The sequence below is a fragment of the Dipodomys ordii genome, unplaced genomic scaffold (genome assembly GCF_000151885.1).
Source record: "Dipodomys ordii isolate 6190 unplaced genomic scaffold, Dord_2.0 Scaffold81, whole genome shotgun sequence".
Taxonomy (NCBI): Eukaryota; Metazoa; Chordata; class Mammalia; order Rodentia; family Heteromyidae; genus Dipodomys; species Dipodomys ordii.
Window position 1 is genome coordinate 791,418 of NW_012267297.1, and position 24,044 is coordinate 815,461.

Genomic DNA, 24,044 nt, shown 5'->3' on the forward strand with positions numbered 1-24,044 from the left:
GCTCTTGGTCAGCTGGAGGGCACCAAGGCCAGCAATCAGGGGAGGGGTGACGGAATCCACTTCTTCACGAGACAGGGACCAGGGGAGAGGGTGATAGAATCCACTCCTGAGACGTATGCATGTACTTAGACCTGGTCACCTAGACTTTCACTATTCACACAGCAGGTGTACGTGTGACAGACATGGATTTTAGAGTGGAGAACTGCACAATAATTAAGAATCAATGCTTTTGAGTGCTGAGCACCAATGGCTCATGCCTGTAATCCCAGCTGCTCAAGAGGCCAAGACCTAAGGATCATCATTGATGCCAGCCGAGGAAAGTCCCCGTGAGACTTTTATCCCCAATGAACCCCCAGAAAGCCAGAAGTGGAGCTGTGGCTTAAAGTGGTAGAGTGCCAGACTTGAGCAAAAATGCTCAAGGACAGCATCCAGGCCCTGAATTCAAGCCCCAGGACTGGCACCCTTCCCCACCCCCCCAAAAAAAAAAAAGTTTTTTAAAATGTTCGTTGAATGTAATTTTAAAAGCAGGATACAAATAGCCCTCCTCAGAATACTTGTGATCTTTTTTTCTTATCCATAGAAATAGACCAGAAGGAAATTCAGGAAAATAGTTATTGCAGTTATCTCTAGAGAAGATCGTGACTGTAATGTCTTGTCCTCCTTGCGTATTACTTCTTCCAGCATTGTACAAGATTACTTTTGCCCCTAGCGGGCTAAGGAATAGGAGGTGGGGTCTGCCCCCAGCCACCCAGAGTGCGGGCCCTTGTTGCCGTGTGTGGGGTAAACACGCAGCCCTAGGTCCTGCTCCCCACCTGGTCTCCATCTATCCTCCCACCTCATTGCGCTCTGCTTCCCAGTCATTCGGATGAAAGCATCTCTGAGGTTCTGAGACACCATGCTTTACACACTGCCTGTGCTGTGCCATTGTACTGCTGAGCATGGTCAACACTGCCTGTGCTGTTGTACTGCTGAGCATGGTCATGCTGTCAGCTTGGGCTGGTGGTTATTTTATTTCCCAACAGTCCAACCCCGATCTGCATTGTAAGAGACAAGCGTGGCTTTTGTTTCTCCCCGTCTTGGCCTTGAGTAGCTGAGAGCCTGTGTCTTCAGTGCACTTGGGCTCCCACCAGGCACTGGAACCGGGCCTGCCAGCTCCCCCGTGCGCATTGCATCTCGGCAGATGTCCACGCACGCTTCCCTGGACGAGACAGCCACCAACAACCAGCCCCCATGGTTTCCGAGTGATCGCCACTTCACAGCCGGTGCTTTGGTGGTTCTTAGAGCAGCACAGCAGCAAATGCATTTGACAGAAAAGGAGCACTGGGCCCAGCCCCAACGCCCAACCTGCTGAGTTCCAGCCTCAATCCTGGAAGCCCTTTGAACCCCCGTGATGTGCTCGAGGGCTTTTGATGGTGCCCACAGAGAAAACGATGGTGCTGTCAGATGCATAGAATGGTCTCCACGCTTCAAAACCTTTTACTTTTGTGCCCGGGACAGTATTGCTTCCAGGCCTGAAACAGCTTGGTTCAAGTGCACCGCCATTCGGCTTGCTGCCAAAGGGAGAATGTGAAATAATATGGAATGTCCCCCAAAGTTTTGAGAGCAGCGTTGAAATGACCCTGCTCAGTAAATGCCATCCGCCCGCCCAGCAAGCGGGAGAGAGGAAGTTCTATGGTGCGACATAGTTTTCTGGGGGATTTTGCCTATAGCACTCTTTGACTGGCTGCAATGGTACAAATGCCTTCAGCTTGCACGTATGTGTCAGGGCTGCAGCTCAGTGGTGGAATTCTCACCCTGCCCACACGGAGCCCTGGGCTCCAGCCCAGCCCTGCCAGAAGCAGAGGTGCGGGATGTGGAAATGACATCCAGTCACCATCGGATGGGTGAGCTGGTGGGTGAGTGGAGATCCCTTGTCTTCACTGGTTTAATAGATATGGGTGGCTTGCTGTTCCCAAACACTTGGCCCAGCCACAGTCCCCCCTCCATTCAGATAGCTGCGCTGACGTGAGTCCTTCACACCAGCCCCACCCCAGCGGCGTGCCCTGTCCTGGCCTGCCTTCTCCCTCCGTCACGCCTGCACCCCTGTACGTACTTCGTGCTTTGCTGTTTCATTGTTGCGTCTTTTCCTGAGTAGCACGTGAGCTCCCTGGGCACAGGGCTGTTGGGCCCCCCGAGGCCTAGGACAGTATGCGTCCCAGGAGACAGACACTCGTTTGTTGAATCAATTAGGGAGTTGCACCCTTCTGTCTCTATCACCAATTCCCCCTCCACCAGTGTAATTAGGGAGAGTAATGGCAGCCTGAGTGTTCCTTGCTTTGCCATACGCCTTTCTGTATCAAGCTTGGCGAATCTTGTGTGCAGAGAAGTGTGTCACTACAGCGCCACATGGAGCTCATTCTTGGCTCCAATGGGGCGGGCAGCCTTGCGCTCCGTCTGCGTCATCTCTGCGTCTTTTTATAGCTCACGCTCTTCACAGCTCCTGGATCCAGCTTTTAGTAATTCTGGACATTGGACTTGGCTGGGATTTGAGAACCGGGTGACCAACGCTGCCAGGAGACGCCTTATGTGCTTGGCATCTCGTGTTGGCACTTGTGTGAGCAAGCTGCCATGCAGAACCCAGCCATTGGCTGCAAGAAGGGACCAAATACCCTGGCAGGGGAGACATGGAGGCACAATGTGGAAGCCAGTGCCAGTGGCTCGGGCCCATAATCCTAGCCGCTTAGGAGGCTGAGATCAGGAGGATAACAGCTCAAGGCCAGCAAAGGCAGACTCACAAGCCCCTTCTCAGTCAGAGCTAGGTGCAGTGGTATGCACCAGTCATCCTAGGCGTGCAGGAGGCCCTGATCCAGAGAGTCACACTTGCAGGCCATCCTGAGCAGAAGTGCCTGAGACTCCTTAACAGGAAAAGCCAAGCATGGTGGTATTCGCCTGTCATCCCAGCAACAGGCAGCAAACACAAAGTAAGACTGAGATCCGGGTATGCACCTAGGCAGAAAGTGAGACCCTATCTCCAAAATAGCCAGTGCAAGGAGGATGGCTGTTAGACCACTTGTCTAATAAGTATCGCCAAGTAAGTAGATGATGGATGGATGGATGGATGATTTTTGGAAGGCTGATGGATGGGTGGGTGGGTAGATGGATAGATGGATGATTTATGAAAGGCTGATGGGCGGATGATGGATGGATGAGAGAGTTGAGGATGATAGATCAATGGTGGATGGATAATAGATGGGTAAAGGATGGATGGATAAAACAAAGATAGCTGGAGTTGCAGTGTAGACCCTGTGCCTGGCCGGTAGTGGGAAGCACGGTACGGTGTATCATGGAGGGCTGTGTATCATGGTTTCATTTCAGTCTTTTCATATCAAGCCTCTATTCTACTATATTCTTCATGCCTGAACCCCATGTTTTGCAATATTTTTCCAACCACAAAAATCTGTATTAATTACATACAACTTCATTTGTTTTCCCACTTTTGCCTAATTAGAGGCATCAACTGCTAATGCAGAACTTGTGATAAACAGCACATGCTCCCATAGCTCCGCTGTCAAAGCCAGGGATTTATCAGTGGGCGGTGGGCTGTGTCTGTGATGGTTTCAGTAGATGTGTGTTTGAGAGCCCTCTGGCCACACCTGGAGCTGACACTGAGATTCGCATCCTATGTCAGCGGCACCAAGAGTCCGCATGGTGCTGGGTCATGAGGTGAGATGTCTTTGGCACCCTGGGGTTGGTCCCCACCATAAGAAGAAAAAAAGTCTTAAATCCAACCCTAAAGGTGTTAAAATGAGGAGGAGGAGGAAGGGGGGGGGGAGGGAAAGGCAGTACTCTTGCCTTCTTTCCAAGGACATAGTGAGAGTTCTCTCAGTCATGGGACCGCTGGCTGGAACTCAGCTCTGTTCACAGGAAGCTGCTGTGATTCACAAAGTGCATCTAGGCAGAGATAACCCCGGTCCATGCGGCTGGGAGGGCGGTGGGTTCCTGCTCTGCCCAGGAAAGACAGATCGGAAGCACTGGCCAGAGCCAGCCGAGCGTTTACCTCAGGAAAACCCACATCACCGGACAGGGCCCACATGGCCCAGAGATGAACTACATTTAAGTGAATCCCTGTCAGTTTCAGATTCTTCTGCTAATGGGGCTCAGTTTTCATCTATCTGCTGTAAACCCAAGCGATCTTTATTTGTGGCGGAGAGGGGAGGGTAATAAAAGCATTCGGCTTTATTTGCATGTAAGTGACTTAGAAGGCTGTAAATGGTTGTTTTATTTGAGGATCAATAGCAACTCTTCACTTAATAAAGTAGTCTTGGGGAAATAATTTGGTCAGAATCATCGCTGAGAGGTTGAGGATGAGGTGGGAGATGCAGATGGCAGAAAGCCCTCATTCCTGTCCAGCGGCAGGGGAGCACATCTGTAATCACTACAGCTCACAACTTGCAGGCCAGCCAGGGCGGCGGAGTGAGTGCAAGGCCAGGCGTAGAAGTGAGCCACTGTCTGGTTCCCACAGTAATCCCATAAAGGCTATCGGGATGAGGCTCAGAGAACTCCAGTCAGTGACCTAAGATCACACACAGAGGGGCCAGAGCCATCACCGCCAGCTGAGACTCCATACGCATCAGATTCCAGAATGGCAGAATGCCTCCCGTCAGCTTCATGGTGAAGATCCTTTATCCAACAGGCTTGGGGCTGGGAGGGTTTACATGGATGGACACTGCGCAATGTTGTGGAGAAGGGTCTGAGTCTGAACCCGCAACCCACTCATGTCCCTTCCTCAGAGTCTGAGGGACTTTATTTGTCACACCTGCTTTGTGGCTGCAACCTGTCATGGAGGGCCAGTTGTGAGGTTTTCTGTGTGATATTAGCGCTGAAAAGTTTAGGAGCATCTCCGACTTGGGGTTGGGGGGTGGCTCTCTAGCTGTTAACTTTAGTGGATTTGCCATGGAGGACAGGATTGGGCTGCATAGGAGTCCCAACTCCCAGATGCCTGTGCAGGTGACGGGCAGACCTGCTTCCCAGGCCGGGCTTGACTGGGTAGTAGGGGCCAGGACCACAGAGCTGCCCCTCCAGGCATGGGAGGAAATGACCCCTTCTGTGGCCATCGTGAGCTGTGCCCACCCACTCTGCTCCTTTCTTCCTCCTCTTCCCACTCTTTGTCAAAAGGGCGTGCACCCTGAACCGTCCCAGAGAAGTCTAGAATCATCCCCATAGAACGTGGGCTCTCTGGAAAGCATCTTTTGCTCCCGCCACTTGTAGATGTGGAATTCCCAGCAACTGGGCAGCTGGGTGGGAATAAATAGAGCCACAGCCCCGACATGGCCAGATTCGCTTTCTTAGAAGCTCGGTGGGAACCACGGAAGTCAGGAGTGCGCAGCGGAGCCTCCTCTCGCTCACTCGCTCTGTCCCGGACTCCGTGTGGGTGTGAAATAGCGACTGCTTAAAATAGCCCAGCTCAAAGACAGGAGGTGCCGCCCACACCGCCCGCGCCTGACCCCCGGGCCTGGGCTATTTTGGCCTCCTGTGTCCTGAACACTCTTCCTCGGCTCAGTGCTCGAGTCCAAGCCACTTGCCCAATGTGGGCTCTGGAGCCTGGCACCTTGGCTACCCAGTCCCCACCCAGCACCCTGCTCTGCTCAGCTGAGCTGTCCAGATGGGCAGATCATAGGTGGGTGGTCAGCGTGTGGTCAGGGCGGTCAGCTGCACCGGGCGCAGTCACGCTCTCACCCGCTGGCCTCATTGATCCTGAGCGCCATGCACGGTGTTATGCAGTCCTTACATGGTACTAGGTTCTTGTCACTCCTAAGAGGGAGAGTTGTCCTGGCTGTGTGGGCATCACCGTCATCCCACAGCGTGGGGGTCAGACATTGGGTCCCCGAAATCAACCTAACAATCCTCACACATCTTAATGGGCTCTGTGGTGTCAAGCTGCCCCCAGCCCTCCCCACTGTCCATACATCCTTCCCCACTGCTCACACATCCTCTACCCCACTGTCCACACATCCCCTGCAGGGGCATGGGTGCAGTGTTGTCATGCTCATTTGTGGAAGAGCACATGGGTGTGCAAGAGCATGCATATGTGCACCTGTATGTGATTTAAACCTCCGGAGTATTTATAAAACTGCTGCCAGAGTTGCTAACCTGCTAACCGGCTTACGCCTGAAGAGTTACTTCTGAATGTGGGCATGCTAGAAAGGCCTGGCCCAAAGCCCTTGGCTGGAGGCTGAGCCCCCAGCATGGGGCCCTTCTGTCCGCCCTCCAGTGTTTATGGCCGCAAAAGGCACGCGGTCCTAGAGACGGCTCTGGCTCTTCCGCTCCTCTCACCCTGAAACCAGAGACCTGGCAAGGCCCCACTTCCACCAGGCCCACCTGCACTGGGAACAGAAAGGAAGGATGAGCCCCTTGAAGGGCCTCACAATTCCCAAGCATAGTCTGTGCCCACAGAGCCCAGTCACTAGAGAAGTTTCAGGACCAGATAACAGGGAAGGCCAGGTTGAGTCTGGGTGGGAGGCAGTGGCCCGAGCTGCTACGTCCTGAGCTGTCACCCCGAGCTGACTAAGGAACAGTATGAAGCGGAGAGCACAGTGCAGCCACCGAACAGGAGTCCATTCACCCACTCTGGAGCTGGGGAGTGAAGGGGGACCAAAATTGGCAGTGGGCATGGCAAAGCCAGCAGTTCCAAAGTGACTCAAAGTTGAGTATGGTGTCCCACACCTGTAATCCCAGCTACTCAGCATGCAAAGATCAGGACTACCTTGGACACAGGATCCTAGTCAAAAAGGAACTACAACCAAAAGAGCTGGGGTGGGGGTGGCTCAAGTGACAGAGGGCCCGAGTGTAAACCCTAGTACCAACCCCACGCCCACCCCATCCAAATACTGGTTCCCTGAACCGCAGTGTCACCTTGACCAAAAGTGCAGCTTGGGCCTGGAGTGGAGGTGGAGTGAACCATAGAGTGTGTCCAGTGAGGCCCACAGCCAAGCCTCCGACTACGGCCAGAACCCAAGCCAGACCAAGAGGATAAGGGTTCTGTGCTGATGTCTCGTCCTCGAGACATGAGCGCTCCAGGTTGGTGCGGGTTGGAGAGGGAGTTCTGTCTTAGAGACCATCCTGTGCTGCTGCCAGCTCTTCCGTGTGATGTGGTTGTGAGTGCATTGGAGAAACAAAAGAAAATTCCTAAGTTTTTATTACCATACAAGGATATGGTTTTGAGACCGTCTTACTGCAAATTCTTGCATGTTCAGAGGCAAGTCAGATTAGTTCTCATCCGAGAGCCTGTGTGTTGGGCATGAGGTGCAAATGTGCTCACTGGCCTGCAGAAGGAAGGGATTGAGTTAGGGAAAAACATGCTGAAGCCATCTTAAAGAAAGAAAAAATACAGAAGCACCTGAGGGTGGCAGTGCATGGTTCCTTCTAGAAGCTGGTGGCTTCAGTGGGGGGAGCGCTCAGTGTGCTGAGAGAAGGACTTAAACACCACCCAAGACAGCCAAGAGCCATGGAGGGATATTGAAAGAGAACTGACATGCCAGATGACCAACGACTTCCAAAATAAATAATAAATGAGCCAGGCAGCGGTGGCTCCCACCTGCCATCCCAGCTACTCAGGAGGCTGAGGTCTGAGGATCACGGTTCAAAGCCAGCCCAGTCAGGAAAGTCCCAGTTCAGCAAAAAGCCATACGAGGAGCTGCAGCTCAAGTGGTAGGGCACACTAGCCTTGAGCGAAAAAGCTCAGGGAAAGCTCCTGGGCCGCCTTGAGTTCAAACCTCAGGCCCGGCGTGTGTGCACACAGGCACGCATGCACGCGCACGCCCACTCACAAAGGTGAGTTGGGAAAATGACGCAGATTGTGCTGTAGGCTCTCTTGCATTTCCTTCAACCTGCCCCTGTGGCCGCCCGGCTGAGGGCTGAACTTGGGGAGACACCCAGCCAGGCGGCCCTTCCTGCTGTGAGCAGGTCCCTAACGGCTGGGCATTAGAGCACAAGGACATGGTTCAAGCCCTCAAAGCCCACACTGGCCTCCACTGTGTGTGAACTCCCCTGCAGCTTCCCGCACACCTGTGTTCTGAGCCTCAGACAATTCCAGCATCTCTGGGGCTGGGTGAGCCATGTTTACATTCTCTGCACATCTCCACATGGCTAATGTTTGCTGTCCTCTCAGGGTTAATTTAGTCACACTTTCTTCCCCTGACAGTAACTGCATTCCCTACCCCCCTTCCTTCCCCCCCCCCCCGACGTTGTAAAGCTCGTTTTGGACATGACAACTTGTACTTCTCATTGTTGCATCAGATCCACCTGTATCCTTAAACATGCTCCTTTGTCCATTCTTTTCCCTTCCCCTTCCCTCCCCCCCCCCCCCCCCCCACAACCGTTTCTAGTTGTTCTTACCCAAGACCCCGGGCCTGCCGAAACAAATGGATACAAGTGATAAACGCCACGAGGAATGTCAGTTGGACCACAGGAAATTTCCTGTTCAGGAAGAGATCTTGGGAACTTCCTGTGGAGCGGTGCATTGTGGGACTGTTGGCCGCCAGCCCCTGACCACAGCTGCAATTAGCTGCAGGCCCAGGGGGAGGGGGAGAGGAAGAAGAGGAGACGTTTATTCCACGTAGCCTGTGGGGAGAAAGAGCTGCTAGAGCAGGCCAGGGCCTCCATGGCAAGGTGTCCCTGTTACCACCCACTCCCCTGCGCCTTCCACAGGTCCGCATGGGCACCGTCATCTTAGCCAGGTTTGCTGGTAGGCCTGCAGGAGGGGCCACGTCCTCTTGAGCTTCAGCGTCTGGATTGCTGGCCTCTGGGTGCTTATCCTGGTTTGCCACCATGATGAGGAAGAAGACAGCATTGGGCCCCTGGGCCAGGGACACACCCTCCCTGGTGGTTTGGTTTGTTGGGGTTTTTTTTGGTGCCATTACTGGGCTTGAACTCATGGCCTGGCACTGTCCCTTCTCTGCTTCACTCGAGGCTGATGCTCAGCCATTTGAGCCACAGCTCCACTTCCGACTTTTTGGTGGTAAATCTCATGGACTTTCCTAAACCGTCATCTCTTAGGATTGATCTCAGCTTGGCAGATCTCTTCTAATGGGAAATCTGCCGTTTCTTTGCCCTCCTAGCCTGGCTCTATTTAACAAGTTCTGTCTCCTACTTAGGCTGGATTCTCCTTAGTGGCCTGTAAGCCTGTATGAAGTGTCCTGCCCTTGTGGTGTAGTAAGTGACGCTTTGTCTTCTCTGTTTCCATATGAAGAGACAGTTTCTTGGGTGGTAGCTTTTAACGGCTTTACTTGCCTCAAGTAAATACAAGTACATACAACTCTGAATAGTTACTTTTCCTGGTTTAGGTAGCCTCCCTACTAGATTTAATGCCCTTGAGATCTCCAACCTCAGCCATGACTTGTTTTTTCTTGTTTATAAGGACGGTTCAGCTGGCATGCGGATAAATCAGTGAATTAAATGTGTGTAGGTGGAGCTCTGCTCCCTGTGACAGATTAGGGAAGCCTGAAAGAAGTTACAAGGAAGAACTTGGCTGGCTGATAAGGCTGCCTGTGTGGTGTCCTGAAGACAGAGGGAGATGTGTCCATCCTGTAGCCACAGTGTCTCACAGTGTGGATAGTCATAGTTTAGACACAGAGCTCCATTTCGTGTTTGTTGAATAACTGAGTACCAGTGGTCACCTGGGAACAGGAAATTGTACTTAGGTTGTTTCTAGAACATGTAAGATGTGTATGTTTTTAGCTTTATTATGAGAGTAAGTTACCCCCCCATGGACCGAGCTCTGATCATCTAGATGGTGAGTTTTCAGCTTCATCACACACCCACAGAGGCCAGCAAAAGTATTTTTGTGAAATCCCCCGGATTGAGCATGAAATAGGAAAAAGCAAATGGGTCTTCCTGTTACAGAGATTGAAATTGGGGAAGTCAGGAGAAGAGGAAGAGCAGGGCATGCTTAAACTCTGTTGTACAAATACATTTGGTTCTCCCTGCGATACTGAGTTCTAGAACAAGATGGGGCGGAGTCCGTCTGGGACACGGCATTATAGAGTCATTGGGGCCATTTGGCCACACGAGGCACCTGCGCTACAGCAGCCCCAGAGACGGCCTAGGGTGTAAGGGTCTCGGTGTTGTCATCATTGTCCTCCATGGCCTGACGTATCCCAACCACTAAAGAACTGAGCAGAGAGCTGCCGCTCTCACTAGGAATAAAATGACAGCTCAGCCTCTGAACTTGCTGCCACACACACAAGGTCTACGTCTCCTGCAGCCTCCAGACACCCAATCTCTGGGGAGCCCAACGCGTCAAATACCTGACCCCGGGGTCACCCCGCCACGGGGTCACCCAGCCACGGGACCCAAGCACACACGGGCAGCTGAGCATGGCCTGGACTTGCTGCCAGCATCTCCCGGTGTTCCTCCAGTCAGAGCAACCAAGCAGACTTGTCCCCTGCTCTCTAGCTTTCAGAATCCGTGTGGGATTCAAAGACACCGGTGGGTTCCTGGTCCACTGACTGGCTCCCAGGGGAGTGGTCAGGCTAACAGGGCCCACCAAGCAGGTAGACCAGAGTCTTTCTGGGGTAGTGGTATCTGGCTCTCACTTAGAACCCGGCTGAACAGGAGAGGCCCTGATGATCTGAGCACAGGCAGGCAGAAGGAAAGGTGGTTGGTTCCCGGGAGCGGGACCTGTCGTGGGAGTTGGCTGCCATCCATCTAGCTGCCCAGGTCCCAGCCTTCAGGCCACTTCCCGCCTTTGCTTCACCACATCCATCACTGTTAGACCCTGTCCTGGAAGCTGGGGGGGGGGGGCCACGGGGGGGGGGGGGCGAGCGAGGCCTAGCCTCAGCGCCGGTGGATGACCTGAAGGTTCACATGGACACTACAATGGGTTCTTCCAGATGAGAAAATGGAGACTGGAGACAAGTGACCGGCCCAGGAAAGCCTGGGTGTCACCTGGCACCACACTAAGTAAGAGACAAGGACAGAGCCGGGGGGAGGGGGGGGACACAGGGAGCTGGCCCAGCAGCCTCTTCCCACCTCGCTTAGCAGCCCCTGCCTCCTGCCGCCAAGAAGCCTGGCCTGCTCTCAGCTAAACTGCATGTAATGCCACAAAACACTTTGTGTTTGTTTCAAGAGCCTCCACAGCATATTCAGAATATTTTCCTAATATTCTTGGTTTGTTATTGTAGCTCCTCCCCTATTCTGGAGAAAATAGGTTCTATGTGTGTGTGTGTGTGTGTGTGTACACGTGTGTTCATGGTATAGATGGGTGTGCATGTGTGGGTTTGGTGCACACACGTTTGTATATGTGCATGTTCACTCTTCAGAGCTGAACAGTCTCACACGTTAACAAAGGCTGATGACGTCATGGGGGGTATGCCTCTGTTCCGCTCCTCACAACTCTTAGGGGGTGATACGGGGGTCACTCATGGGTCCCCCAGGAAAGCAGAGCCCTGGCCCCTCCTGTGCTCCGTCATGCACCCCAGCACACTTCCTGCCTCTCTGACATAGCTTCGGGGAGCATAGGGGGACCCCGTGTGTCACTGGGGGGGCTCCCCTGCTTCCCAGCCAGGCGGCCTCCCCGGACCCCACCCAGCTCACAGTGACCACAGACCCTGCGACTCCCAGAGAGCCTGGTCCTGACCCAACACAGGCTGCTGTGGCCTCGCTGTGGGGCGCAGCGGGGGGCATGAAGGTTTAAGGGGTTTCGTCTCTCCCGTGCTGGTTTGCGTTGTGTTTGAAATCCGTGTCTCGGCCACGGGGGAAAATAGAAATCTGCCCTAGAGCTGCTCCTGAACAGCCGTTCTTTATTTCTGTCCAGTGGGAGGCCGGGAACCCGAGCTGTGGAGCTGCAGAGCAGGGGCGTGGCCAAGACTCCTTCCCCCACCCCACCCCTACTTCCACCCCACCCCCACAGGGAAGGTGGACTGTGGAGAAGACAACCAGGAAATCAGCTTCTCCACTGTTCCCTTCCCTCCCCACTTCTTTTCCCCAGGGCACTTCTGTGCTCTGCCCCACGGGTCACTGAGCCACAGGCTGCCCAAGGGCCTGGGTCACCCACAAGGCATTGATGTGGCTGACTCCGGGCAATGGGGCTGGACCTTGGAGGCCGGCCTGGCCTGCGGTCTCCCCGACCCACCCACCTCGCACCTGCCCTCCTCTTTCTGACTCTTCCCCAAAACTCATAACCAAATCCAGCCCAAGGGGCTGTACAGAAGACCCCCTGCTCATGACCTTGAAGGACTCCCTGGGGTGGGGGCTTGGACATGGGGAGCCCTGGACACAGGTTGGCAACAATACAGCGAGAAAACGTAGAGACCCTCGTCCCTGGGCTCCGGGAACCTCCCAGGCAGTCAGTGCTGCCCGGCCCGCGTGGCGCATGAATTACTTCCTAGAAATGACTCTGGCTGTTTGGGAAAAGGCATTGATTCTTCTAACCGTCCTGCTTACAGTAAAGCCGCTATTATCTGATTTTCTGCGAATCTCAGAGGCATCATTAGCAGGCACATTATAAATTTCAGCAGCATGGTGACAGCTGATGTTTGTAACCATGACCCCACGGTTCAGTTAAGACCCCGAATTGCCCACTCAGGAACCAGAGATTAAAGCCTGTTCAGAAGAGCTCTTGGCATGGAGGCTCCTCAGAAGTGCCAAACCCAGCTGTTTTATGCTTTTATTTATGGTTCAACCTATAAATGATTGGACCTCAAACTTGGGGAGGCAAATTCTAGTTTTTGTTTTTACAGTGGCACAGAGGGTTTGATCTCCGGCCAGGCCCCCGGAGGGGCAGGGGAATTCTTAGGGGAGATTTCTGAGAACACGATGTGTTCTCACTAAACCCTGGGGTGGCTCTGATTTGTTCCATTGCACAAAGGAGACCATGACTCGCCTACCGTCAGTCTTTAGAGGGTGCGGGTTTTTGCTTTGCTGGGTGTACGCTCCTTGCCCAGGCCATGGCCAGCTCCCCGATAACATCCAGGGTGCCCTGGTCAGCTGCCACAGCGAGATTGCCTTCTCCTTCGCTCTCTCCTCCACCCTGCCTCTTTTTTGCCTTGCTAGGCAAGATCTGGAGTTATCCACACCGGCACATGCTTATTCCCCAGCTCCGGCCTGCGCCTCTGCCCTGGCTCCCATCCCCAGAGACCAAGTCCACTGGACACACTTGGCCACCCGCCCGCCGCCTGTGCCCGCTCTGCCAGGGCTGAAGGACACCCGGCTCCCTGTCCTGCCTCCCGCGGTCCCATTCTCTAAGAGTTCATCTTGTAAGCTCACAGTGACCCCATATCAACGGGTTAGCATGTCGTGTCTCCCCCGGCCCTGGCGTGGACGGCACTGGTCCACCTGGGTGTGGCGGGCAGAGCCGGGTTTTGTCAGTGACTCCTTGCGTTGAATTCATCTCAAGTTACTCTCCTCTGTTTCCCCAGCACTGTACCAGCCTTGCTTGCGCCTGACTCATCCCCTCCCCCCTTCCCCACGGCAGCGGGGACAATGCTGGTTCTGTTACGCCCTTGATGGCGTCCCTCGGTGGCTCTGTCCTCAGGCCAGGCCCTTCCTGATAGCAGGAGACACTGATCAATGCTTCATCTGTGCCTGTTTCTGCTCCGAGGGCTTTATGTGCATCCCACACAGGGCACAGCCCCCCTGTGGAGGCCCCGCTGCCATCCCCATTTGATAGAAGAGGAAACTGAGGCACCAACAGTGAAGAAAGGAACCTTGCCCAAGGTCACTGGACAAACCAGTCGGGAGACTGGATTTGAACCCAGGACACCTGATTCTGAGACCTCCTGCCTAACCACCGTGCTGTCCCGTCTGGGGGCGGGTCAGCTTCCCATTCGCTCAGAAATGCCTGTGCATTCCTCCACTGCCCCCCCACGCTTGAGGCACAACGGAGGCCCCAGAAATCCAGGCAAAGGTGTGTGTTGTCCTGCTGATGAGAGTGAGCACCACACGGGATGGGCGGTACAATGATGAGCCGGAAGTGGGGGAGGTAACGCGCTCCGGAAGTGTCGGGCAGCGGCGTCACCTGGGGTGGAGGCCGCTGGGGCTCGTGCGAGGGAACGCGTGGCTGTGGGCACGGGCAGGGAGATGGAAGCTCATCCTGAGGCGTTTGCTCTCTAGGTGAGATGAGGCCCGTAGGGAGGGGCAGAAGGGGGCCAGGGTTCAGCAGGGTTAGAGCTGAGAACAGGCTGCAGGGGACAAATGGGCGGAGAGGGCTGGACCACAAAGACGGCGAAACCTCGGTGCCCTGGGTACAGGGGCTAGGCCCGCCGATGGACGCGGGCTGGGAAGGGGGCTAGGAGGTAGACGGGACCTTGGCAACAGAAACAAGGGGCACACGGTCAAGAGCAAGCCCGGTTCTGCGGGTCCCCTTACCCTGAGCCCTGTGGGGTGTCAGGCTGCACCCCACCCTTCCCTCCAGAAAGTCCCCTGCGGCTGTGCGTGGACTTGTGTGCGCCTTCATATTCTTCTCCTCCTGCTGGACCACGCGCCACGCTAGGCATCAGGCACGGCACGGGGGGGCTGGGGTCCTCAAGGTGTGAATTCCCAGGAGCCCGGCCAGGTGAAGGTGCTCAGCTGAAACGAACGGAGTGGCAGATGCCCCGCAGGAAGCCCCCTTTCCCGCACTGTCCCTCATCCGTCCATCTCCAGCATCAGCCAGGGTGGCCACCACCCCATCCTGGCGCTGGCCCCAGCATCTGTAAGCACAATCCTTCCGCTTTGCACCTCCAAGTCAGCTTTGCACCCCAGGAAAGTTTTGATTAGAAAAACAGGAGTTGGATCTCGGGCCGCCATGCTGCAGACCCTGGGCATTGCTGATTCAGACACACATTGAGGCAAAGGAGCAAAGAAAGTGAAGAGTTTTCGTCTGGGGACGGAGAGGAAGGGCGGGGAGGCCTGGGGAGACGTCCAGGCTTCCTTTCCGGAAAGAACAGCGTTTCTTCCTGGAAGCCAGAGCCACAGGCGCGGCGCGGGAATGGACAAGATTTATTTCCTTTTGCCAAAGCTCAGTAATTCAGCCTGAGTCTTTCAGATCGATTTGTTTCTGGCAGAGTTTCCAAGGGCTGCCTTTCAAAGACCATTTAGAAAAATCATCAGTACACACACCACCGTGTGCGGAGATGGGGCCTGGCTCTTCGGGATAAACCCCGTGTTCCAGAAGGGGCCCTGATGAAAATTGAGGGGGAGAGGGCAGTGGGGGCTCCCGGGCCTGGGCCTGGCCCACACCCTGCAGCTCCTCAGAGACACTGACCCTTCCACGAGGCTTGTGTGGGACATCCGTGATGAAACCCCGTTTCTTGGAAGCTGCGATTTGTCACAGTGGGCGGGAAGGGCTGGCTCCGAGAGGAGCGTCAACAGAAGTCTAGTGTGCAGAGACCCCAGCCACGGACTGCACTGTGTGTAGCTGGTGTGCACATGCAGCCGTGGCGTGGGCTCTTTGTTGGGTCGGTCCCCAGTGGCTCTTCCCCACCAGGAAAGCAGATAGTCACTGAGATCGCCCCTCGTTCTGATGCCCCAGAGCCCCCCAGACAGACACATGCATTCTCCAAACACTGTCTCTGCGTTCCCGGTGTGGCAACTCCTTAGCTCTGAGGAAGTGTAGAGAAATTGTCGTGTCGTTCAGCTACCAGCCGAGCAAGGGCCACCGTGGAGGTCAGCAGGGAGTGGTCTTGAACTCGGGGCCTGGGCACCATCCCTGACCTTTTTCTTTCACCCAAGGCTGGTGGCCTCTACCACATGAGCTCCACATCCATCTTTTTGGTGGGAAGTTTGGTTGGAAGAGTCTCACAGACTTTCCTGCCTGGTCTGGCTTCCAACTGTGATCTTCAGATCTCAGCCTCTTGAGTAGCTAGGACTACAGGCGTGAGCCACCAATCTGCCCAAATGGCACATTTTCAAGAAAAGCAGAAGGCAGGAAGAAAATCAGTCATTCAAGAGAAATGACGAAGATGGGCTGGAGGTCAGGGTATGCCAACAGGTGCACTCCTAGGGTTCTGTGAAGCAAGTCCGTGGCAGCACCAACTGTCACCTCTTTTGCTGTCTTCCAGCGCCTCCTCCGCTCACCTCCTCCGCCCTCCTCCTCTGCCTTCTCCACTATACTCCTTTGTCCTTTCCTAAAGACACTGGACTCCAGGCTGGTCGCAGAAGTGAAGTAACTTGTGTCCTGGGGTATAGGTGGTCCTGTGCACAGGTCCTGGGGTCCTCATGTGAGAATATTTCCTGGGGACAAGGTCCATTCATTCAACCTCAGTGACCTTGTAACATGCACACATGTCGCACGCACACCTCCTGCCCCGTGTCCACACTGTAGCCCTCGTGCCTCGTTTGGTACACGATGAAAAGCACCTTTGAAAAAGGCTAAATTCGGGGACTGGGCAGGTGGCTCAGTGGTAGAGTGCTCGCCTAACATGCATGAAGCCCTGGGTTCAATTCCTCAGTACCACACACACAGAAAAAGCGGGAGGTGGTGCTGTGGCTCAAGTGGTAGAGTGCTAGCCTTGAGCAAAAGAAGCCCACAGACAGCACCCAGGCCCTGAGTTTATTAAGCCCAAGGTCTGGCAGAAAAATAAAAAGGGGCCCCTAACCCCGCACCCACTCGGCCACCCAGGAGCCTTAGTTCAGTGGTAGGAGAGCCAGGGTGAGCACACTCTTCCACCCGGCCTGCCTTCTCAGCTCAGCCCAACTCCTGGACCCCCTTCACCGCACGTTGGTCATGATGCTGGGGGGGAGGGGGGGAGGTGCACCACACGTGGGCCAGGGCGTGAGACCTCCTGATACAGACACTCCAGGTGGACAGTGCGCCCCTCTCTCTGCCTGACCGCACGCCGGAGCCCTCCAAGAGGCCAGAGGGTTTGTTGGTTTGTTGCTGCGAAGTAGTGGTATAAAGTGGTTATCACTCTGCAAGTCGGGCTTCCAGCATAGTGCCTTTGGAAGTGTAGCTGGCGGCGTTACCAGAGGCTGGGAAGCAGACGCAGGGCCTCAAGACGTGGACACCGGGGCTGACTGCAGGCAGAGAGCCTGTGCGCTGACCAGAGGCCAGGAAGTGGATGCAGACCATGCTGAGCAGAGCTTTGTCTCCTGCAGGCCTGCAGCCGATCTACTGGAGCAGGGACGACGTAGCCCAGTGGCTCAAGTGGGCTGAGAACGAGTTCTCCTTACGGCCAATCGAGAGCAACACATTCGAGATGAACGGCAAGGCCCTCCTGCTGCTGACCAAAGAGGACTTCCGTTACCGTTCTCCGGGCTCAGGTGAGCCAGACAGGGGAGGGGGGCTGGGGCACAGGTGGGCCTGCAGTTCCGAGGGGTGTGTGCTAGGCCCCGGACCCCCCACACAAGCCGTGAGGCAGGTCAGTAGCCCAGGCTGCGGCGGCCTTGAATCCCGCGCCCTCCTGACCTGACAAGCTGGAGCCTCGTGAGTAGCTGGGATTACAGGTGTAAGCCACCATGCTTGGCCTATGTTGCCATCTTTTTTTTTTCTTTTTTGGGAGGGTCCAGTCGTGGGGCCTGAACTCTGGGCCTGGGCACTGTCCCTCAGCTCTTCAGCTCAAGGCTACCGCTCTACCACTTGAGCCACAGCGCCACTTCCGACTTTTTACTTTTTGCTTATATGGTGCTGGAGAATCGAACCCAGGGCCTCAGGCATGCAAGGCAAGCGCTCTACCACTGAGCCACCTTCCCAGCCCCCATCTTTTTTTTTTTTTGGTCCAAGACTGGGACTCAAGCTTGGCACCTGATGCTTTCGCTCCCTGGCTGGCACTCGACCGAGCCATACCTCCGACCCCTACCTTGCCTGCCTTTTTGTACATGAAGAGACAGGTCTAGAGTTGTCAAAGGACAAGTGCTTGCTGCTGATTCCAGCTCCTGCACAGACCACACCACTGTGTGGCCCACTTCCCGCTGCAAACATAGGTGAGAAGGTGGCTCCCGCCGCTCCAGCCCTCTCTTCATTCGCCCTGTTCGTCTAGCCCGCACAGCGGCATCTGTTCTGCGGAGGGCTGGGGACGTCACGGCGCCCGGGCTGGCGCGAGGAGCTCTGACACTCTCAGACACTAAATTTACATTTCCTGACCTCCCCCTCCAAAATGGGCCTGCTAATTACCCACCGTTCTTTTTTAGTAGTAGTAATCATCAAGATGTATTTTTAAATGTTTTTTTGTTTTCTAGTCTGCATATTACCGAAATAAAACATTGATCAGATCCAGCACGCATGAGGCAAAGTCAATTAGGAAAAGTTTAGGAAGCTGATCCTTCCACAGAGCCCAAAACTCAAAAACCAAAAGTGTTGATTAGGGACTTATTTTTGTTTGAGATTAAAATACGAGCCATTAAAATAGGACTGTATTTCAGGCTCCGAGTCCCCTTCTCCTCAGAGCCGTCACCATGACGACAAGTCTCAGCGTCCCCAGCAGGCCGGGGGTCCCCTGGTCTCCTACAAGTTCCGCCTGGGCAGCTACCTTCCCAAAAGCGTGGTCGCTGCCTGCCCCCTGCCCGTCTCCCCCCAACAAAAACCCCCAGAGCTGTGCTGTCCAGGGTTCTTGAGTCTCCGTCGAATCATAGCAAAGCAGAGGCAGTGGTTATACCCAGCTCCCAAAGGTCAGAGGTGGAGAAAGAGGAAGGAGCAGCCAGGGGCAGCGTTCTGGAGGGGAGGAGGAGGGAGAGAGAAGTCAGGGGCTTCATCTGGGACAAAGGGGCAGAGGAGGGAGGGAAGAAAGCAAGAAAGGAATCGGTATGGCCAGTTTCCCAGGTTTGGAGAGGGAAAGAGTAGCAATATCTACAGCCCAAAAATATGCAGTTAAATTAAGTTGTTCATTAAAGTATCTGTTTAAAAGCAGCTAAAATTAGAGACAAACGCCCATTGTTGGGGGTGTTGTTGACACACAGGGATGTCAGAGGCTTGAGGCTTTTTCCTGATGGTCCTAGATCCCCGGAACCTCCACCTGTACCCTTGGCTCTAGGCCTGGGGGTGGGGGTGGCCCCCTGTGTTTTTGCTAATCAGCTACTCAGCCACCCTTGAAGGGCCAAAGCTCCAGCCAGTCCCGGCCCTCCGCCAGGGGCTGACAGATGTATTTTTGGAAGGGAAGCGTTCCAGAATGTACCAGTTCTTCTAGAGCTTGATCCGCATCACTGCCCTCGGTGGTGAAGTGTTCTCTTCTCCTTTGTTTCCGGCTGGAGCTGGCCTGGGTCAGAAAGGCCTGCTTCCCTCCCTGTAGAGAAATCTCCATGGAAGAACATTTTCTGTGAAGAACCTCGAGTTGGATTAGAGCAGAAAGATCCTCTTCCCTAACGACTTCAATCATTAGCACAGCCGGAAGTGCAGGCAGAGCTAGCCGCACAAAGCCAGGACAATGTAACTTTCCTCCAAAGCTCTGATGCTCATTCTTAGGCAGATGGTAAGTCACATTGAGAACCAGCGGCGCCTCATTGCGCCCAGAAGAGGAACGGAACTGTTAGGGGCCTTAGCTCCAGCCCCACGTGGCCTTACCAAGACTGATCTCTCTCTTAGACATAGGTTTGTGGGTGGATTAAGTTTTCTTTCTGGTTTGCCCCTTTTTTAAACCTGGCTTTTTCTTCTCATGCTAAGGTTTGAACTCGGCTTTGAGATTACCAGGCTGGCGCTCCAGCCCTTGAACCCCACTCCAGCCCTGCTTTGCACTGGTTTCCTCTCCATTGTGCCAGGTGGCCCCAGCGCCGCCATGCTGCTCCCTAACCCCATGCCTTTCTTTGCCTGTGCAGGCGATGTGCTGTACGAACTCCTACAGCACATTCTGAAGCAGCGGAAGCCCCGGTTCCTCTTCTCCCCCTACTTCCACCCGGGAAACGCGATGCACACCCAGCCGGACACGCTCCTGCACCAAAACCATGAGGAAGGTAGGCCTGTGCCCGCCAGACTCCCCCACGCCCCTTCCGTGCACATCCGGCCATGACGTCGAGGCCCGCGGTAAGACAGGAGAGATGGCTGGACAGTCCCGGTAGCATAGAGCAGACGATGTTTCACGACACGGTGTGAAGCAGGGAGAGACGGCCACGAGCATGGGAAAACGGGCTCTGGTAGCGGTCACCGTATAGGTAGGGGCGGGCCACACCCTGGCACAGCATGCAGAGTGGGTTTCCTATGGGGGGGGCGCCCTCCGGGGAGCCCTGGAGGGCAGCAGAGATGTGGAGAACATGTCAGGGAAATGACTGCGCCCCTCAGTCTGGGAAATAGCTGTGAGGTGGCCCCTGCTCTCCATTTGGGATGAAAGCCAAGGAATACGTGCATAAAAATCACAGGACGGGGCCATTCGTCCCTGTCCACCCGCACGTATCCCCCTAGTGACCCCGCTGCGGGCCCGTCCACCCGGCTTTCCCAGCAGTGTCCTCTCCACCTCATCCCTGCAGGGCTGGAGGCCCCGAGTTGGCTCCTGCTCCGTGGTTTCTGTTTGGGTTTCTTTGTTGGTTTGGCTGACTCGGGAGTCTGGGGCGGTACTGGGGTTTGAACTCAGGCCCTTGCACTTGCCAGGCAGGTGCTCTCCTGTGGAGCCATGCTGCCAGCCTGACTTCACTCGTGAGTAGACCCATCCATCGTTCTCTATACGTGCCCTTCCATTCAGAAACGCTGTCTCGCTCTAAGAGCTCCTCACAGACCGAGTACGCAAGTGCTGTAGCGAGCAGGGGGTATTGGTGTGAGGGACCGACCAGGGTCAGGTTAACCTGCGGACCAGGCAGCTCCATCTCACACCCAGCTCCCAGCAAGTCAGGCATCGTGGCTCACACCTGCAGTCCAAGCTGCTGAGGAGGCTGGGCTCTGAAGATCACAGTTCACAGCCAGCCTAGAAAGGGAAAGCACATGAGATTCCTATCTCCATTATGGAGATACACAGAGAAGTGTGCTGGCACAGGTCTGCTTGTGTTGCTATTGACTTGCCTGAGAATACGAATATGTATGCAGTGGTGTGTTTATACAGGTATGCACACATATCCGTGCGGATCATGTGTGCATATCCAGATCTGTGTGTGCACACATGCGTATTCACATATCCATGTCAATGTGTGCATGCATGACTGCACGTGTATCCATGTAGGTCATATATGTGCAGGTTGAGTACGCCATACTCCACATACGGATAGGCTTTCCTGGCTCGAGCCCATCTGATAACAAGCATAGAGCCATTAGCCATTGCCACTATTTGGTGGTTCTTACACTGCTTGAGTTTCAGCCGCCTCTGGTGATGAGCAGGTGTCCCTGTCCTTTGCCCTTGTGAGCCGTGCCCTATGATAGCGGGGTTCCCCCTACCTCCACTTCAGATGTCTGAACGGACATGCGTGGCCAAGGCCTGTGCCCCCTCCACCATCGTCACCCCCTTCCCCTCGGGCTCGGTGAGCTGGCACCGCCTGCAGCGATGCATTGGAAGGGCCGGCCGGTCTGCAGTAGAAGGGGTGCTGAAAGGAGACTCGCACACGGTTCAAGGGAAGAAGGTTTATTGAGAGGGAGAGAGCAAGCCTCCAGCCGCACAGCAGCGGTGACCTCGGAGCCTGGGGAGCTCCCACTGCCCCCAGGCCCCCCAGTTCCATGTTACAGGTGCTGGGCAGGGACTTACTTGGTGCACAGGGAGAAAGCCAAGGGAAGGGGCCATTTCTCTCAGGCAGACCTAACATTCAGTACTCGCAGAACAGAGCCCGCTGTGGGCAACACTGGCTGGTGGCGTGGTGGGGGCGGGGGGGACCCAGATGACAGGAACCTCACCAGCTCTTGAACATGGCGGCAGCAGAGGGCGAGCCGCCCCACTGCAGGACAGACCTGTCCTCACTTCCTGCCTCCGCCCAAAGGCCGAGGGAGCAAAGCCTCTTCTTCCTGCCCAGCTTCCTGTTTCTACTCTAAAATGATGGGGAAGTAGAGGCTCTTCTTCCTGTTTCCTGGCCCAGGGCAGTATGACCTCTGTCCCAGCGGCTTGGTTTGCTGTGCAGAGCGGGGGTGGACAGCGGGCCTCTGGTGAATCAGAAGAGTGGGAACGAGGGCTCCAGAAGCCCTTGGATCTCTGGCGGGAGGCGGTTCCCTGGGGATGAGGACTGGGGCTCTGCATCCTTCAGAGTCTGCGCTCATCTACCCGGGGTGCTGGGATGAGGAGCCCAGGCAGGAGCCACGAAGCCAGGAGTGCCACACGGACACCTCCGGGCCTTGCCCGGTGCCCACATCCCCGGCAGAGCCCATGACTTCCACCACAGACAGGCAGTTTGTGTTTTAGATTCACTAAGCATTCGTTACTTAGGACATGAGTTGGTTGCATGGAGTTTCCAGGAATTCCAAGGAGAGAGAGACAAGAGACTGTGCCAGTTAAGCCAAAAGTGGGAACTGCGGGCACCTTCCAGAACGCCAGGGTTGTTTCATGAGGAGGAGCCCGGCGTCTCCCAGAGATCCAGGGAGAGCGGCTTGGAGCGGGCAGACGGCAAGCTTCAGAGATGGAGACTCCAGCCGGGGGCCGACTCCTCTTTCCCTCCCTCTTCCCGTGATTGCCCCGTCTGCACCTCAGAATCTGGGCAGTGAGGACAGTTTCCCAAGAGCAGACAGACACGGAAGCCGGTCAGGAACAGTCTCCTTGTTTTATTTAAACAGAAGGCTTCTATATCAGGGCGGGGTGGGGGAGGGGGGTGATGCACCACCGCCCGGGTAGTGCACCCCGGCGTCCAGAGTTGCTCTGCCTGCCTCCCTCTGGTCTCGGGCATTTCCGAACCCTGCTGCCAGCTCCCCACAGTAGGCTGAGTAGCAGCCCCAGCACCCACCCGGTGCAGGGCGCCAGCTCTGCCAACCAGAACAAAGCTTGGAAGGTCTCGTTTGCAGACCAGCCTTTCAGCCTCAACCAGGGCGGGGCCCAGACCACCGGGAGCCTGGAATTAAATGCGCTCAGATCCACTTCTCCACTCTAATGCTATCAGCCTCATCAAGTACTTCCTCCTCCAGCCAGGTCTGCGGAGAAATAAATAAATCAAGTTCTTCCAAGTCCTGTTGCTGACCGGATCCTGAGTCACAAGTAGACTCTGAATTATCTGGAGCGCTGTCTCCTTCCCTCATTGTTCCCACAGATCTGGGCAGGAGAGAGTGAAATTTCCCCAGGACATGACATCAGTTCCTCTTTTGCCCTTGGCGTGAGAGTTCTTCCCCTCCTCGGCCTCCCGGAGCGCATACGCTTGGCCAGGACTTCTGAGAGAGCCCACAGGTGAAATTTGTAAGGCAGGAAATGGATCCAGGAAATAGCTGGCCTTCGTCGTCCTTACCTTTAGTTTTTAGATCAGGATTCTGTGAGTGGCATTTAGAAGAAAATGCATAGACGTTCGGAATAAACCTGTCTTAGCTACTTACCATTACTTTGAGATCTGTGATGTGTCAAGCAAGTCTCCTACTGATAGCTACCCCGGTGATGAAGAACTTGTGTGGAGTTACAGCAGTAAAGAATATGCACTGGTGGCAAGAGATGCTGTTTTCACGTCACGAGCAATATTTCTTTTGTCCACTGTCTTGTTGATTAGGGTCCACTCCCGTCATCCCAGGCTCTCAGGTGGCTGAGATCTGAGGATTGTAGTTCAAAGCCAACCAGGAAAATCCCTGGGACTCTTAGATTAATCACCAAAAAGCCAGAAGTGGAGCAGTAGCTCACGTGGCAGAGTGCTAACCTGGAGCTAGGGACAGTGCCCAGGCCCTGCATTCAAGCCCCAGGAGGAGAGAGAGAGAACGCGAGAAAGATCTCCATTTTCTTATTACGAAAGTTGAAGGAACTACCGCCCCTGTCTCCATTTATTCCCTGGTGTGTTCTAGAGTCTCCTTTGTGAGTTCTTTCTGTGGACAGCGAGGAGGCCGACGTCTCTGGCTTACTCTAGAGTTCTCTGCTCAGTGAACAAGAGCAATGTCTGTGACGACGAGCTCTGTGTGCAGACATTGTCCCATGGCTGGTGACTGGCTTTCTCTAATCAAAACCATTGCCGTTCGGTGAACAGCGGCCACTGTGGTGCTTTGAGCACATCTTGGCATGAGCCGTTTCCATGTGACAGAGTAACATGGGGTTCTCATCCCCAGCTCTCTGCCTGGGGTGCCTGCCCCTCAGTTT

At 54.9% G+C, this 24,044-nt stretch overlaps 1 protein-coding gene across 1 annotated transcript in view; it reads left to right on the plus strand.

Annotated features, from left to right (window-relative positions):
- Etv6 (ets variant 6) overlaps positions 1-24,044 on the plus strand; it is a 53,353-nt gene that overhangs the window by 19,042 nt on the left and 10,267 nt on the right. The window contains exons 3-4 of the mRNA XM_013025034.1: positions 17,053-17,217; positions 19,702-19,836. Of these exons, the coding sequence (XP_012880488.1) occupies positions 17,053-17,217; positions 19,702-19,836 (300 nt within the window). The remainder of the gene's footprint in view (positions 1-17,052; positions 17,218-19,701; positions 19,837-24,044) is intronic.